Source organism: Mastacembelus armatus, chromosome 1 (genome assembly GCF_900324485.2).
Source record: "Mastacembelus armatus chromosome 1, fMasArm1.2, whole genome shotgun sequence".
Classification (NCBI taxonomy): Eukaryota; Metazoa; Chordata; class Actinopteri; order Synbranchiformes; family Mastacembelidae; genus Mastacembelus; species Mastacembelus armatus.
In genome coordinates, this window is record NC_046633.1 from 6,949,404 (window position 1) to 6,965,565 (window position 16,162).

General features: G+C 38.5%; 1 protein-coding gene across 7 annotated transcripts in view; it reads left to right on the top strand.

Annotated features, from left to right (window-relative positions):
- Positions 1-508: 508 nt before the first annotated feature.
- The window catches only part of gab1 (GRB2-associated binding protein 1), a 48,673-nt gene continuing 33,019 nt past the window's right edge, over positions 509-16,162 (top strand). For 5 of the 7 annotated variants that reach the window (XM_026304463.1, XM_026304465.1, XM_026304467.1 and 2 more), the window contains exons 1-2: positions 509-991; positions 1,098-1,252. In XM_026304463.1, coding sequence (XP_026160248.1) covers positions 1,181-1,252 — 72 coding nt within the window. In that variant the 5' untranslated portion in view covers positions 509-991; positions 1,098-1,180. Of the gene's footprint in view, positions 992-1,097; positions 1,253-13,545; positions 13,709-16,162 lie in introns of those variants that run through there. The other 2 variants (XM_026304464.1, XM_026304471.1) reach the window with 2 other exon arrangements.

Here is a 16,162-nt window from a genome sequence, read left to right on the forward strand (position 1 = left end):
ACTACATGTCCCATGGTTGAAAGCTGTACAGTTTTCCTTGCACACCGCCTCCCAGTTCGTCCGCTTCACTGGTAGTTAATCGTTCTGATTTATAGCTGTAGAATTTCCTGTTGTAATTTTCAAAATAAATTTACCAATGCCGAACTTGACACTGTGGGAATCGTAGTGAAGGGATGCGTTGTGTTTTTTAGACACGAATAATACCAAAAAGTGATATTATGTAATCCACGAAGTAAAACACATATGTGTAAGAAAATATTGCGTTTAGCAAATACTATAACTTGAAATGTTGAAGAAATTAGCATATATAATTAGAACTGCAAAGTAAATAAACGTAGCCTAAAATATTACATTTACATGTAACTTTAAACATCCGTTTTCATGGATAGTTGTACTCTTTATCCATTGAAACGAACGGTCTGTAAAAAATCAAAGCGTTCATTTTGAAAACAGACTCCACAAACATCCGGTCGTTTGGCCGTTAGGTCCGTTAGCTTGACGGCGCCATGTTTCAGAGGAGGGTGAGTTTGGGGAAAGACGGAGCCACCCTGTCAATCACAATTAAGGAACCATGGGAGTAAACTGGTAGGGAAGGTCGCTGGAAGCACAGTGTTTACGGTGAAGCTTGGTTTAATTTGCGTAGAAACGACAACTAACGTAATGCACCGGCACACTGTGGGACATTCCCATCCGATCTCGCCAACCGGGAATCGCTCCACTTTGACGGGAATTAGCATGAGGCGTTACATATAACAACAAAAACTTAGCGACTCTCAGTTGCCTGCGCCTATTTTTTTGCCCACAGTGTTCCAGTTTGAACAAAATACACAAGTCACTGTTTATATTTGTACAAAAGGCGGTGCCGCGGAGGTTTATATTCTCTCCAAGCTCAGGATACACTCGTGTATTTGACTACAAGTCGTGGAAAATCTGGTCTGTGCATTTCAGAGAGCTGCTTGTTGGTGAGTCGACTGTCGAAGAAGGAGTGACGGTATTTACCACTCACCAAAATACTCACTACATTTCAACTTTTTATATGTCAGCTTCGCCGTTTGAGCTTTGTGGCAACTTGTTTTTTTTTCTTTTTTTTTCTTCAGGTACAAGGAGACACTCCCAAAAACAAACGAAGCCAAACAGAAATCTCCGCTGAAACTCCAGGGAGAGCCAGAAAGGAGCAGATATGAGTGGGGGAGATGTGGTGTGTTCAGGGTGGCTGAGAAAGTCTCCTCCTGAAAAAAAGTTGAGACGTTACGTAAGTGCACTTTATATCTTATTTGTTACGTTGTAATAAAGCAACCTGTTACACAAAATATGCCAGCGTTTCCGTGGACGCTTCCATGTGCACGGTTGTGCGCAGGGACTGGCATGTGTAGGCCTCATCTTGTGTGTATTCCAACTTTTACTATTTTTCATCAGCTTGAGATGTTTTGTGCGTCTTCTCTGAGCTTGGTTTGCCTTTTACACAGTAAACTAGAGTGTTTTTTTTTTGCCTTGGCTTACTAGACTATTGACACTTCAATGGGGCACTTACTGTTGGTCTGTTTGTCACTATCTGACAGCTGCATTAATTTGAGTTTATGCCACCACACTGCAGTCCAAACTCACAGTATTACCTCTGATGATTTGATTTTCAAGCATTCATTACTTATGGAAATAATGCTTGTGCAATAACAGTTACAGCAGTAACAGTAACAAAACAACCTGTCTGAGGTGATAGATGGACATGCCAAGGGTTAAATGATTTACAAAACAACTGTGGAGTGCAGGAAAGGATGACCCCATTCCTGCACAATTCCAACAGTAGTTTCAGGGAGTTGAAGATCTGCATAATTAAGTGTGATTTGTCACAGCTACTAACAGTGTTTACTGCCCCAGACTGATCACACATCCACTTTCACACTTTGCTGTTCACACTGGTCATATAATGTTACATGCTTTCAAGTAATATGTAGTTGGTAATTCTGTTTTTACACTGTTTTATGTACTAATCTATCTGCTTTTGTCTTGTGTAACTTGAGGGAAAAGAAGCTTTCCGGAGTGTATGCTAGATGCCAAATCTGCTAGCTTTCCATGTAGAGCAATGGATATCTCTGTTATTGATATTTGAATTATAAGGTCCTCAACTTGAGAGGAAGTATTTGTTTCACAGAAACCACAGGTCAGATGATTTTTTTTTTCTTTTCTGAAAGCAGTAGAATGAATTTGAGCCACAAACACTGAGTTTTTAAAGGGCTGTCTAACATTCACAACAGAACAGCTGATTTGATAAGCAGGAAATCTAAATTCTAAATCATTACACAATTTTTTGTGTTAGTTTAAGCATCTTTTGAGTGGTATTCACTCACAAATTCATAACATTAACCAGAAATGACACCTTATTTATCATGTGTAGGACGACCAGGCAGCTTGCATTGCCAGAGGTCGCACTGATGTACAGTATGTGGTGGTTTCCACTTCACAATGTTTCTTCTTCTCCATCCTTTGAGATAATAGCAGAAAATCAATTGTTAGCTATAATGACCTAAAGTTGTTCGTTCTCAAGTAAATAGCAAGTTGGTGGAGGACTTAATTGTTCTCAAGGGGATATGGCAACTAGCTGCCCCAGTTGTTACTGTTGTGAAATCTTGCCTTTTGAGTTAATGGCTGGCCATTACAAGCAAGCAAGCAAGTTAAACAAAGAAAACATAAGAAACTGATTTTGTACTTCTGCGGGGCTTTAGGGAGCCACTACAACACAATCTCATCTTTCCTTTTTTTATCAGGCTTTTATTAGCTTTATCAGGTATCTCATCTAAGAAGAAATATTAAATAATAGTGCTTTAAACCAATACTTGTCACATTTTACATCCCATTTGTCTTTTAAATTATGTTGGATATTTGAGTCATCAGTTTAAGACATTCTCTGCCTCTCAACTATCACAACCACAAGATATTATTGTGTTTCCAAATCCATTTTTCTTGACTGACACTTATTGCTGTCTTTTCATTTCTACATGAAACCTTTTGTTTGCCTTATATGTGATGTAATGAACATGAATTTGTTTTACATTTAAATGAAAGTATTACAATTACACTCACATTCAAATTTTAAAAAAGTTATCTTGGGGTATCTTATTAACAAAAAAAAAAAAGTGTGTAGCTTGGAAATGTTTCTCTCACTGTTAAAAGTCATAGTGCTGAATCACATGAGGCTGTATAATCACCAGATGTTATGAGTTGATGCCCTAAATAAATAGAGAAGTTGAGTAGGTTCTAAATTAAAAATCATGTAGGCGGTAATGAAGCACTGAGGTTTTAGGCTGTCATAGGTCAGTGGCTGACACTAGGAATTGTTTGGGTATTTGAATGACCTGGTGACTTTTCATTTAATGAATCTGTTTTCTTTGTTGTATTTTTAAAAAAGCACACGGGTTGAAACATTTTGTTGACTCTGAGTTTGTTGAAAGACAAAACGTTTAGAATAATTGGCACATTTGTCAGCTTTCATTGAGCCTACATTGCTAATGACCCACAGCCGTTCTTCGTACAATACAGAAGTATATGCTAAAGTGCTAAGGGCATGATTTGTTTGGGAATTTTAATAACAGAAGCAATGCTTTATCACGGGTTTATTAGCAAGATATAAATCATTTTTATGGCTTATTTCTAGTCAGTTACTTGTACAGTTAATTGTTAATTTACAATTGTACAATTAGATGCTTAAACAAGCCCTGATGTATATGAAGTTGGCTATAAAAGTGTGTGGCAATCATTTGATGAAATCTCTTGAACTCTGAATATTGGCCCTAATAAAATCATGTGGTTCTGGGAAATATTGTCAGTTGATGCTGTCTTTGTCAGTCTTGCATAGACTAAATCAGCACCCTTGTCCAATGTAGAATTGAATCTTGAAGCTTTGGCTTTCTCAGGGAAGAAAAACTGGTGGTAGAAAGGATATTTGTGTTGTTTTGTGCCACCATGACTGGATTTTAGATGTACGGCACATGAGCGAAAACTAGAATGATTTTTACTGTCACACATTATGATAATACTGTGATAATTGATATTGATAATTGATTTTGGTAATTTATACATATTGCCAATTGCTATTTGGAGACAAGTGACTTATTAGGGGTCTACTCAAAATATGATGAAATTACAGTTCAATTCCAACAAATACTAAACTGGACTGAGCTTGCTGTGTTTCCCAGGAGTCCTGAAATGGACATTATATTCAGACACAAACAAACAAAAAAAAATTCATATTTCCAGATTTTACAAGCTGTTTGCCCATTTACCCATTTAAGGAAATGCTTAAATAAAAACCTGGTATTTTGACAAAACACACACACGCACACACAAATCCTGATCATCTATTTTAAATAATGTAACGCTGGTGCTAATATTTCCACAACAAAATTGGTTGGTTGGAATGGATGATGAAGGAATGATGAATAAATTGATAATTGATAAAGCACTGCATTAATAAGGAGAATCACTGAAGGAATTGGAATTGTCAATCTTTCACAGCTGTTGAATACACATAATTAATTTTAAGAATCCATTTTTAATACTACACATAGCAACTCCTACATTTCACCGTTTTGGCCTGCTGTAAGTTATTGTACTACAATGGTTGAGCTGTTTCTGACATAATTAGGTGTTCATCCTGTTTGGACCCAAAGTCCATTGAAATTTCAGTTGTCTGTCTTATTAATACAGCCTGTCCTTGTGATTGTTAAAATGTAACAACAGTTTAATTATACATTGGTACATAGCTAACTTTATCAAAACACGTGAATAGTTTTGTATAAACACCTTCTTAAATATCAAACTATTCTTGGTTTTATAATGTCTTGCAATGTATTACAATAATCTTGAGAAGATTATATTTTCTTATCAAGAAATTGGCTTAGGTCATGCAAAATGTCAAATACGTGCTTGTGAGAACATGCCATATTTTCTGCCCGACATAATTTACATATAGGTAACACTGTGTCACAAAGTATTATATCACTCAAATATAGGAAATATTTTGGCAATGTAAAAAACATGACATATTTCTTCTGTCTCTTGATACTATCTATGTCATGACATATCTAAACCTTATGTTACAAACATGTTTATTTATGTTTGCTAAGAGATCATGGTGCATTTTTTTTAGTCAGCCAAATTGGTTAATAATAAAGAAAAAACATGTGTTTAGAAGAAAACCCTCTTCATATCCCTGCATTTATTCTGAAACACGTGGAACACTCTGTCCTGTTATAGTACGCATTTAATAATAGGCACAGTACAAAAGTGTGAACATGTCAGCTCTCTATTTTAATCCCCATCTTCAGACTGAGCAGCACTATACTAGAAACCAGGGCTTCTTACCTGATTAAGCACTCAAGACCAAGTTTGCTTGTAAGGCCCTGGTGCTGATTGGTGGAGCTCAAAGGTGAAAGCACTTCAGTAGACCTGCATATGATCAGCCCCAGTCACCATGGGCTTGAGACAGTTGGCAGCCTTGTTTCTCTTTTTATTACAGATGAACTCAGTGTGTAGGCCAATTAATGTCTGTCTAAATACAAACATCCATAAAAGAGGGTCAATATTTCATACCCTGTTTTTTCCTGTCTGTTCTGAGTGACAGCTGCAGATGGGTGGTTTTTCCCTTTGACTTTTAAACAGCTCAATCATCTTTTAATATACAGAATATACTCTATATACAATATGGCCTTAGTAGTGGATTAAAATCGCTGTTATATCCAGAATTCTCTGAGAAGACTCAACACTTCCTGGTCATTAATGTCTCATTAAAGGACAGCTCCAAGATATCTAACAATAATTGCTTTTGTCGGAGTTTTCCCAGCCACAGTTTGTCATAACTTCATCCTCTGTGGTTTTCTATTTCATTGACACTGCATTTTCCATCTGGTTCTCCTTTTCCACTTTCATTTTTCGTACCTTTCAACCGAAATCTGAATTTCTGTAAAGAGCACTTGTAAAACTGTTTTTAAAGTAATGGCTCTGTAGTGTGTTATCAGAGGGATGTAGGGATGAAGTTAGAGTTCTCTGTTAATGGTGTGCAACCTGCACTATATTGCCATGATTAATGATGACCTGACATAAAGAAGAAATCATGTGACACTGAAGAAAACCAAAGCAGCATTAAAAGCAGATTGCTGATGACATTATTTTGCACATTTACATATCATTGTTAAAATTTCATGCCTTTCGTAAAACATGGCACTGCTTATTAAAGGAATATGAACCACACATGACATTATGGGTGGCCCACCAACCCAATTTTGTTGATATAAGTGTTCCTCAGCGATTTTCAAGAGTTGTGCCTAAATTAATGCAATGAATTAATGAATGTGTCACAGTCACATCCTTCCATATTGTCTCAGGTTTATTCTTTTATCTTAATTTAGAATGTAGAAGCATGCAACACAGTAAGGGACAAGGCTTGTGTTGTCATGGTTTATCATACACTGCAGCGCAAAGTTGTCACGAAGCACCCAACTTAAAAAAAAAAAAAAATTACCATTCTAGCAAATATGCAAAAATACAGTGATCGTGATTTTTTTATTATATTGCCCAGCCCTGATTTGGCTGGGCACTTTCTCAGCCCTTTCCTTCAACTGCAAATAGCTATATGGACCATTATAATCCCTGTAGTCCATTGGCATGTACCCACTGAAAACAGATTAGGATTTTTTTGTACACTTTATTCAGCCCTTAATAGGCCCTCAGTGCAGAAACACACGGGTAGACCGGATGAAGGAAAATATTAACCCTGAAGGTCTTCTTGTGATGGTTGTAAAGGGAGACTGAGAATATACTTCATGTTGGTCTTGAGTTCTCTTTGGTGGGAGAAAATGCATTTCCACCATACACCATAATGATTGTTAGCCATTACTTCTGTCTGTGGCTGACTGGAAACAGTTGTCATTTACAAACTGCTGAAGAGAAATATGTGTGTAACAAATGCAAACGCCGTCCAGATGAAAACAAAGGCATAGCTCTTTGATTAAGTACAGAATTCATTAAATCTGCTTAGCAAGTGGAACATAGAACAAAACTTACTTTCTGTTAAACCCCCCCTCCACCCCACAAGCTTGAAGAAACAAACAAACAGGCAACCCAAATGGGATGCAACAGAGGGGTACTTGTGCAGCATTAGCCTCTTTAGGCTAACAAAGAAAAATGATTGGACCGTGTCCTGGGCGCCACAGCACTCCATTTGGAGCAAGCAGACTACTGTTGTGTGATCTGCCACAGCTTGAAAATGGATTGCATGTGCCATTAATTATTTAATGTCCATTACAAAGAAATAACCATTAAATATTAATATCTTTGCTACAACAGTAGTTATCCGGCCCACTTTTTCTCAGTCACAGGCTATCATTGTTGTTTTGTACAGAGATGTATCAGTTTCACTGTAGCCAAATTGCCACGCACTTTGGTGTCAAAGTTAACTGTAAGGATATAATAAATACATCAGCAAATTTCATGATATTTACAGCTGTGATCATCAGGATGGCCTGTGCAAGAATGAAAGTAATATGTATTTTTTCAGATGTAAACCTTTTTTGACCCTAAATGAGGTTATGGTCTTTGTTTCAAAATACAATAGAAGTAAACATGATTGTGGCTAGTCTCCATTTTCTTCTGGATATTTATAGAATGTAGCGGGTCTGAAATCATATCATTGCACCACAAAGAAAAACACAACCACCCAAAAAAAAGTTGCAGCCTGTAAGTTGGCTCCTCAGATCACTTTTTGGCACATCGTAAATTCCTCATCAGTCTTTTGCAGCCTTAAATTATCAAAATTATGTTTGAAATGTGTAGTAAACAGCAGTGTCTCTATTTTATTCATCATGTGTTTTCCATCATTACTTTATTTGACAGCACTTTGAGAGCCTAAAACATGTATTACCCATATCACTCCAGTCACCCAAAGGGGCCGTCCAGTGAAAATAAAGCAACTGAATTGATCTGTTTGGGGTTTTTCATTGTCTCTCTCTGGTTCTAAACCAGAATTTTGGAATCCCACAACTCAAGCCCTGGTGTCTTTTTCTCTTCCTTGTTACCCAATGCTGACTGTGTGGCCACCAGTTCACTGTCTTGTGTTCTTCCTGCTGTGGTCATGTGGCTTACACTGCCACCCCAACTCCCTCAGTGCCAGCTGCTGTACTTTACATGGTGGATCTTTGTGAGCGTATCGGCCATTGTATATGCATAAGTCTTGATATAGCAGTCCTTGCTTCTCTTTCCCTCAAGCATTTGGATAGGATGTTGTGTTCAGCATCAGACTGATAGACATTTTGGAAACCACAAAAAAATATTATAAAGTGAACTTCAATTCAAGTTTGAACTTTGATTCATCAGCTCTTGTTTGTCATGTAGGATCGACACTTCAGTGCATGGCCTTCTATACCCAAGGCATCAGCTAAGGTGGTTGAGGGAGGAGATTGTTTTTGAAAGCCCAATATATGATTAATACCAGCATACAACCAAAGTGATTGTTTGGACACAATTTTAGTTTCTCTATCAACAGTAGCCTAATACTATAGTGCAAACTTGCATCTAACAGTAATATTAACCCAGAGGTCTCAAAGCCAAATCAAAATTGGATCGAATCAAATTGTAAGTTGTGTTTTAGTTGAACGATAATGAAGCAGAACATACTTGAGCAAGAAAGAATCATTTGGAACTGGGCCATGGGGCATGTACTGAATGTTCACCGCGCTGTGATTATATTAGTGGTTAAAATATTGTTTTGCCTGTGTACTGATCATTCCAAGATGTAAAAAGCAGGTTCAATACAACACAACAGAAAAAGCAAGTGTGCATTAAGGTGGTATTTACCTCATGAGTGGCACTGTGACAGTTCATGCACAAATCCTTCCCGAATGTTTAAATTGTGTAATCATATCCTTCTTTAAACTTGATGTGTTGCTTTAGTGGAACACTGAGATTGTTGAATTAAATTGCTAGGCCAAGGCTCTCATGAAGCATTTCGTAAACAGATGTGTCTCTTTTTGTCTGGTGCAGCTGTTTACTGTCCTGTGTGCCAAGTCCACAAAACAGTTCATGGAGTGACTGTAAAAAACAGGTTTTCATGAAGACTTGGTTTTCCTGTTTGAGGCATGGGAACAGATTCAGAGTTGAGTTTTCTGTTGGAATATGATTCTGTTGAGTAGTAAAATGATTCTTTTGTGCTATTTGTCAGTGTGCCAAGTTGAACAGTTTCAAGTGCAGCTATTATTAAACACAGATGGACAGAAACTATTTGGCAAGCGTAATTGTACACATCATCAAGTATTCTTTTCGTTTCTCATGATTGATCTGGATGATTCTCTTATATGGTAATTTTCAGTTTAAAGACAGTATTTTCTTAGATCAGCAGTCTCACATACTTGCTGTACATTGTTTCTTCTTTCAACTTTTCAGCTAATGATGCCTGGCAGTAAAAATTGTATGTTTAGTAAGTCTTTTCTCTACTTTCATATTATAGTGGTAATGTTTTCTGTAGAGGAACAGACTAGAACAGGACTAGAAGGAGAACACAGATGGCCAAAGATGGTCTACTCGAACAAAACGAGAAGGCTGCAGAGTTCTCTGTTATCAGATTAGTTTGTCTCTAAGTAAAAAAATTCAAAATTATGGGTCAAAATTATGAGAATGTACATGCCCTGAATTCTTGCAAAACAGAGGAAGTGTCTTTAAATCTAATGATCTAGGACTACAGATACATGTGCAGGCAGGGATATACCAAAATGGCAATCAGTAGCTTTATCATCATCATTGAGTGAAGAAAAAGCGAATAGAAGGAGAATGACCGGAGTGCTCCTCAGAGCCACACCATTAGGCAGCCTGTAGTGAGAGCAGCTCTCTGTTCTCTCCCTCTTTTCTTTCCGTTCCCAGTGCTTCTTGGCAGGCACAGGCAGCAGGAATGTGAGGTTGCTCTGTGCTCCTCTTTGCTGGCCTGCTGGGGTGTGAGTGCCTGGTCCCGCGTTGCTGCTGGCTGTTCAGCTAAGGCTAGGATGGGCTGGACTGCACTGCACTGCACTGCACTGCACTGCACTGCACTGCACAGCACAGCAATGCAGTGCGCTGGCCGATTGTTGTCTCTGCAGCACCGGGAGGGAAGAGGAGCCGCTCCCTGGCGCCCCAGCAAGGCATGGCCTCCCCTTCCTGTGTGAGGCGCTGATGGCTACCAGATGGCGGGTGAAGAGAGAGAAGGAGGGGTCTTATACTCTCTCCCTTTTATTATTCTTTCTATCCTTCTGACTCTATATTGTTATTTTTCTTTGCATCCTCTACTTTTCTTACATCTTTTTTATACCTTTCTATTTCTCTGCCTCGCTTGCTCCAATAATTAATTAATCTTTTAATAAAGGAAGATGAGAAGGAAGTGATGGTACAGTGGGTACGGAAAGTATTCAGACCCCTTTAAATTTTTCACTCTTTGTGTCATTGCAGCCATTTGCCAAAATCAAAAAAGTTCATGTTATTTCTCATTAATGTACACTCAGCACCCCATCTTGACAGAAAAAAACAGAAATGTAGAAATTTTTGCAAATTTATTAAAAAAGAAAAACTGAAATATCACATGGTCATAAGTATTCAGACCCTTTGCAGTGACACTCATATTTAACTCACATGCTGTCCATTTCTTCTGATCCTCCTTGAGATGGTTCTGCTCCTTCATTGGAGTCCAGCTGTGTTTAATTAAACTGATTGGACTTGATTAGGAAAGGCACACACCTGTCTATAGAAGACCTTACAGCTCACAGTGCATGTCAGAGCAAATGAGAATCATGAAGGAACCGCCCAAGGAGCTTAGAGACAGAACTGTGGCAAGGCACAGATCTAGCCAAGGTTACAAAAGAATTTCTGCAGCACTCAAGGTTCCTAAGAGCACAGTGGCCTCATAATCCTCAAATGGAAAAAGTTTGGGACGACCAGAACTCTTCCTAGACCTGGCCGTCCAGCCAAACTGAGCAATCGTGGGAGAAGAGCCTTGGTGAGAGAGGTAAAGAAGAACCCAAAGATCACTGTGGCTGAGCTCCAGAGATGCAGTAGGGAGATGGGAGAAAGTTCCACAAAGTCAACTATAACTGCAGGTGCTTTTATGGCAGAGTGGCCCGACGGAAGCATCTCCTCAGTGCAAGACATGAAAGCCCGCATAGAGTTTGCCAAAAAACACATGAAGGACTCCCAGACCATGAGAAATAAGATTCTCTGGTCTGATGAGACCAAGATTGAACTTTTTGGCATTAATTCTAAGCGGTATGTGTGGAGAAAACCAGGCACTACTCATCACCTGCCCAATACAATCACTACAGTGAAAAAGTGGTGGGAGCATCATGTTGTGGGGGCAAGGAAGAATGGCAGAGGATCCCCAAATCCAGGTGTGAAAAACTTGTTGCATCATTCCCAAGAAGACTCATGGCTGTACTAGCTCAAAAGGGTGCTTCTACTCAATACTGAGCACAGGGTCTGAATACTTATGACCATGTGATATTTCAGTTTTTCTTTTTTAATAAATTTGCAAAAATTTCTACATTTCTGTTTTTTTTCTGTCAAGATGGGGTGCTGAGTGTACATTAATGAGAAATAAAATTAACTTTTTTGATTTTGGCAAATGGCTGCAATGACACAGAGTGAAAAATTTAAAGGGGTCTGAATACTTTCCGTACTCACTGTATACCTGAACTTACAGGCATCCAGGAGGCTACTGTATGTGACATGCAGGGTTTCTCCAGGTGTCTGAGTCAAAAAGATGTCACTATGACTCACAGAATAATTGTACAGTGTCCTTTGAGAGTTTGAGAGTGTCCTTATTAATAAATAACATTACCATAAGTAACCTTATCATTTTTGGATATAATGAATCCGTAAATGACATTTTAACATTAAGCCTTGTCACTGTAGCTGGACACATATATTTGTTATGGTATGTGTCATCTTGTTCAGCCTTACTAACCTTAACCTTACTTGATCAACATTACTAATACAAGTCGTTTCATGAAGCAGGTATACCAAGTTAGCTGAACATCTGAATATGAGAGAGACTTGTTTCTGAGTACATTTTCCAGATTTTAGAGGTTTTTAACTTTTCCTGAAAAAGGTAAAGAAGCTCACTGGGATGCACCTAATCCTCATTTTCTGTCATTGGTCGATCTGCTGTTGATTATAAAATCAGTAAATTAATTTAAATTAATTATACGATCTATTATATGTTAGAAAATTATGCTGATCAGTGTTTCCATGGGCCTATACTAGTATCTAGTATATAGTATCCTGAACGATTTTTAAAAATTTGTCAATTGACAGTTTAGTGGGCGGTTACTGCTAATTGACTACTTGTTTAATTGACCATCCGTTTCAGCTCTATAATGAGACTTTCATGTAGTTTAATGCTATTTCATGTATTTAAAGACCTGTCAGTCCATTAGAAAGTAACAGCCTAATGTTGTGAGTGTTGTCTGAAGCTTTTGTTGCCAGATGACTTGTGACCAATACCTTTGAAAAACTGCCTTGTTTTTACATTTTTAAGATGGGAAATTTTTCCAACATAAGATATCATCAACCAGTTTTCCATTATGTCAAAACTGCCAGTTGTGTTCTTCAAAATGAAACAGTAGATGCAGTTGCAGATTACCAAATAATTTCCAGAAGGTCGTCCAGATAATTGACAGACATGTGCTGTCTGTTTGGAGATCCTCCAGACTTGTTTTAAAAAGAGACTTTCCCAGGGAGCGTTTGTTGTATTGCTCTGCTGAATTTGAAAGTCTGGAGAAGTTTAGTGCTTAAAAATGCTGAATGATCAGGTTTGAGGGCAGCTTTTGAAGTTAGAAATATGCACGACTCTATCTGTTCACATTTAACTCCAAAGGCTCACCTGTCGTTTCCCACACACACTCACAGACACACACATGCAGCTGGCACTCTAGTTATGTGATGTGTGTGATCTGACCCTAGCCGCTGTGTCTGCAGCCCCTTAATATAGCCCACTGCTGTCATAGTAGTTTTTGCCCCTCTTCCCTTGCTCAGTGCTGTGTGAGCACCAGTACATGTGCACACTTGTCCGAGCCTGAGGACAAGCTGAGTTAGACAGAGGGTCCTGGGGTGTCAGCCTAGAGACTAGATGTGAAATATTGCTCCTGACCTGTGTAATTTCCCAAGTTACTGTGAGACAGACAGGCCCTCAATAAAAGGGATGTTGTCTGCATCTAATCTACTTTTTCAAATCAGTTTCTGTGCGAATCCTCAAAACAAACTGAAGTGGACAGGGAAAGATGGATAGCTTTTTGTTATTCCCCAGTAGTCCTGTTGTGGCCACCGTTCCTGATTGCATTAGAGTTACTATGGCACTGCCTGATATCTTTGGCCTGGCCTCAAGCCAGAGGACTTGGTTTAACTTGCACACATGCACATACAATCATGCACAAACACAAACACACACACACACACACACAAACACATATACTGAGAGAGACATAGAGATGCAGCAGAGACCCCTGCTCCGTAGAGAGTGTTCTTTTCCAGCCTGTTTGGAAGAGTGTGAAGGACCTACTCCCCTTGTCCACCCACTTTTTTTGGCATTTCACTGAATCCTCCCTGGCACTCCTCTCTTCTTTTTATGCTTATGGTGTGTCTTAGAAACCTGTGGACAGTGGCATTAGGATAACAGCTGTTGTTTGAAACCAAAGCAGACCAAAAGGTTGGTAATATAACTTTACATCAAATAACTGTTCAGTAGTATAAGTTTAGTAGCAGTTTACTTTGTTCTTTCTGGTTCAGAATACAGGCAACTGTTCATGTTGGTAAATGTTAGAGAAAATATAGCTAAAGTCATAGTGTTTGAAAGTGGTGAGATCTGTAAGGTCTTATTCTAAATGGTGTGATGTCCCCTGTGTGGTTCTGCAAAGGGAGTTTCTAACACAAGCCTTTTCTAATAAGCAGTTGTATGTGTAAAGGTGTTTTGTGTAACAGGCTATTAAATTTAGCAGAGACATTTACGGGACATTTTTACTTTATGAATAGTAGCTTTCTTAACATCTGTGGTGTTTATAATAGCTTACTAAGTAGTACACATTGGACTAGCTGTTGCCTAGTGGTGCTGCAAGAAAAATCTGCTTCTGTGTCATATCCTTAAAGCCTTAGGGAACTTGTGTTTCTTCCTTGGTTTTTAAAATGTAACTTTTTGAATTTGATGTAGTATGTTTTTAACTTAATTAATGTCACAGTCTATGTTCCACAGTGAGTTTTTCTTATTTATTTAACTGTTATGTACACATTTGGCTGGACTGCACTCTTCAATTGTGTACAGGCCAATAGGCGGTGAAAAGTGAATTGTTTAAGCCCCTCTCATGAGCGGTCAAGGAACAGTGTGATCATTTGAACTGAGTTTGCCATGCCAAAGGAATGTGTTGAATTCTAACGATGCAGCTTTGACAAGTGCATGTGACTCTGTGCAAGAGCTTAGACTGGCGTGGGCAGCAGAAGCAAAGGCAGTGGGATGAAAACAGGAGAGCAGAGGGCAGGTACTGAAAAGAAAGAATTCACAGGATAAAAATGTCAAGGTTGTGGCAGAGCAACATTTTAACCTCCCACTTATCTGAGCAAAATATTAAAATTGTCAGACCAAACACCAGGGAGATACTAGTGCAATCTATGTGATAAACCTGTGTTCTGGGGAGTAACATATTTTGGAGTCAGATGAGCTGGTCTTTATCTCTAGTACAGCTTTGGTTCTCATGGCTGAGAGTGGGCTGCCATCTGCACGCACAAGCCGTCCTCAGAGCACGCAGATTGAATAGGCCACTGTATGAACATGGGTAATTAAGTACATTGAGTCTGGGAATCATTTTCAGCAAAGATTCACATTGGTTACATAAAGGAACCATAGTAATTGTGGTGTTAATGTATCAGCCAGGGAGTAGTTAAACATAAAGACAGGCAGAAACTTGTTCTTTCCATAAGCACCTGATGTCATTTGACAATAGGTTTTAAGTTATTTTGACATGTTTGTGCATTAATGTGACAGGCTTTTCAGTCGATTTCTTTAAATAACTGAAACAGAAATTTGTCATTTAACTTGATACCTTTACAAATTTTACAAAAAAAAAAAAACCTGGCCAGTGCATTTAAGTACAGTGAACAATGTCCATTTCTCCATGTCCTAAGCTTAATGTTATTTCCTACTCAGTAGAGTAATAGGTATTGATTTGTGACCTGGATTTTGCCCTTGCCCACAAACTAATGTGAGTGCATTTTCACCATGCTGGAGGAGTAATAGCTATGAATTATAAGAAAGTGAGAAATTATTTAAGTAATAGAGCAAATGTTGGCTGGCCATGATATTTGGTGCATGTCTGACAGATGAACCCACTACATTTAAATTCCTGTCATGATGTATAATTTGTGTGGATGGTATATATTTTCAGTTCTTGTCATTAGTTACATTTATAGTCTTTCATTCCCATGTGCTCACAGATTAAAAGCCCAGTCAGAATTTGAAAAGATCATGCAAGGGAGTAAGAATATTTGAAAACAAATAATGTTGTTCACCAAATGGAAGTTTATTATGCTAACTGCTAACTCTGGTTATTCCTTTTATAGATTACATAGACTGTCTTTGCATTATTGAACTGTAGTTAGTGGTTTTATACTATTTTGTTTCTTCTTTCCATTAATCACCTTTTGCCCTGCAAATGGAGCATATCTTGTTACCACTTTTGCTTCAGCGGGAGGAAATGGCAATAATCCAAGAGCTTTAGAAGCACTAACATTTTTTAAACATTTGGTTTGTGGACTGAAAAGGTTAGTAAGGGAAACCTTTTAAGAGACGCTGTGTGTGAGAGATGGTGTGTGCAGGTGAGCTGAGTACAACTGAGTGCAAGCTGCTAGAAAAAAATCTGCAGGCATGCAAGCACACACCCACAGAGGCCAACCCACAGTTAGAGAGAAGACATTTTTGGGGCAGTTTGCGTAATAGTTGAGTTGGCAAAATATTTTGCATTGTTATCTTTGCTGCACATGTTGGTGGCTTAAAATGCTTGTGCTCAAGGAATACCACACATTCCTTACCAAATGTGAATTGCTGTACGGGAATCACACGAACACACATGCAGCACACAACCTCTGAGGTATGTGTTGACACCACACATTCCCT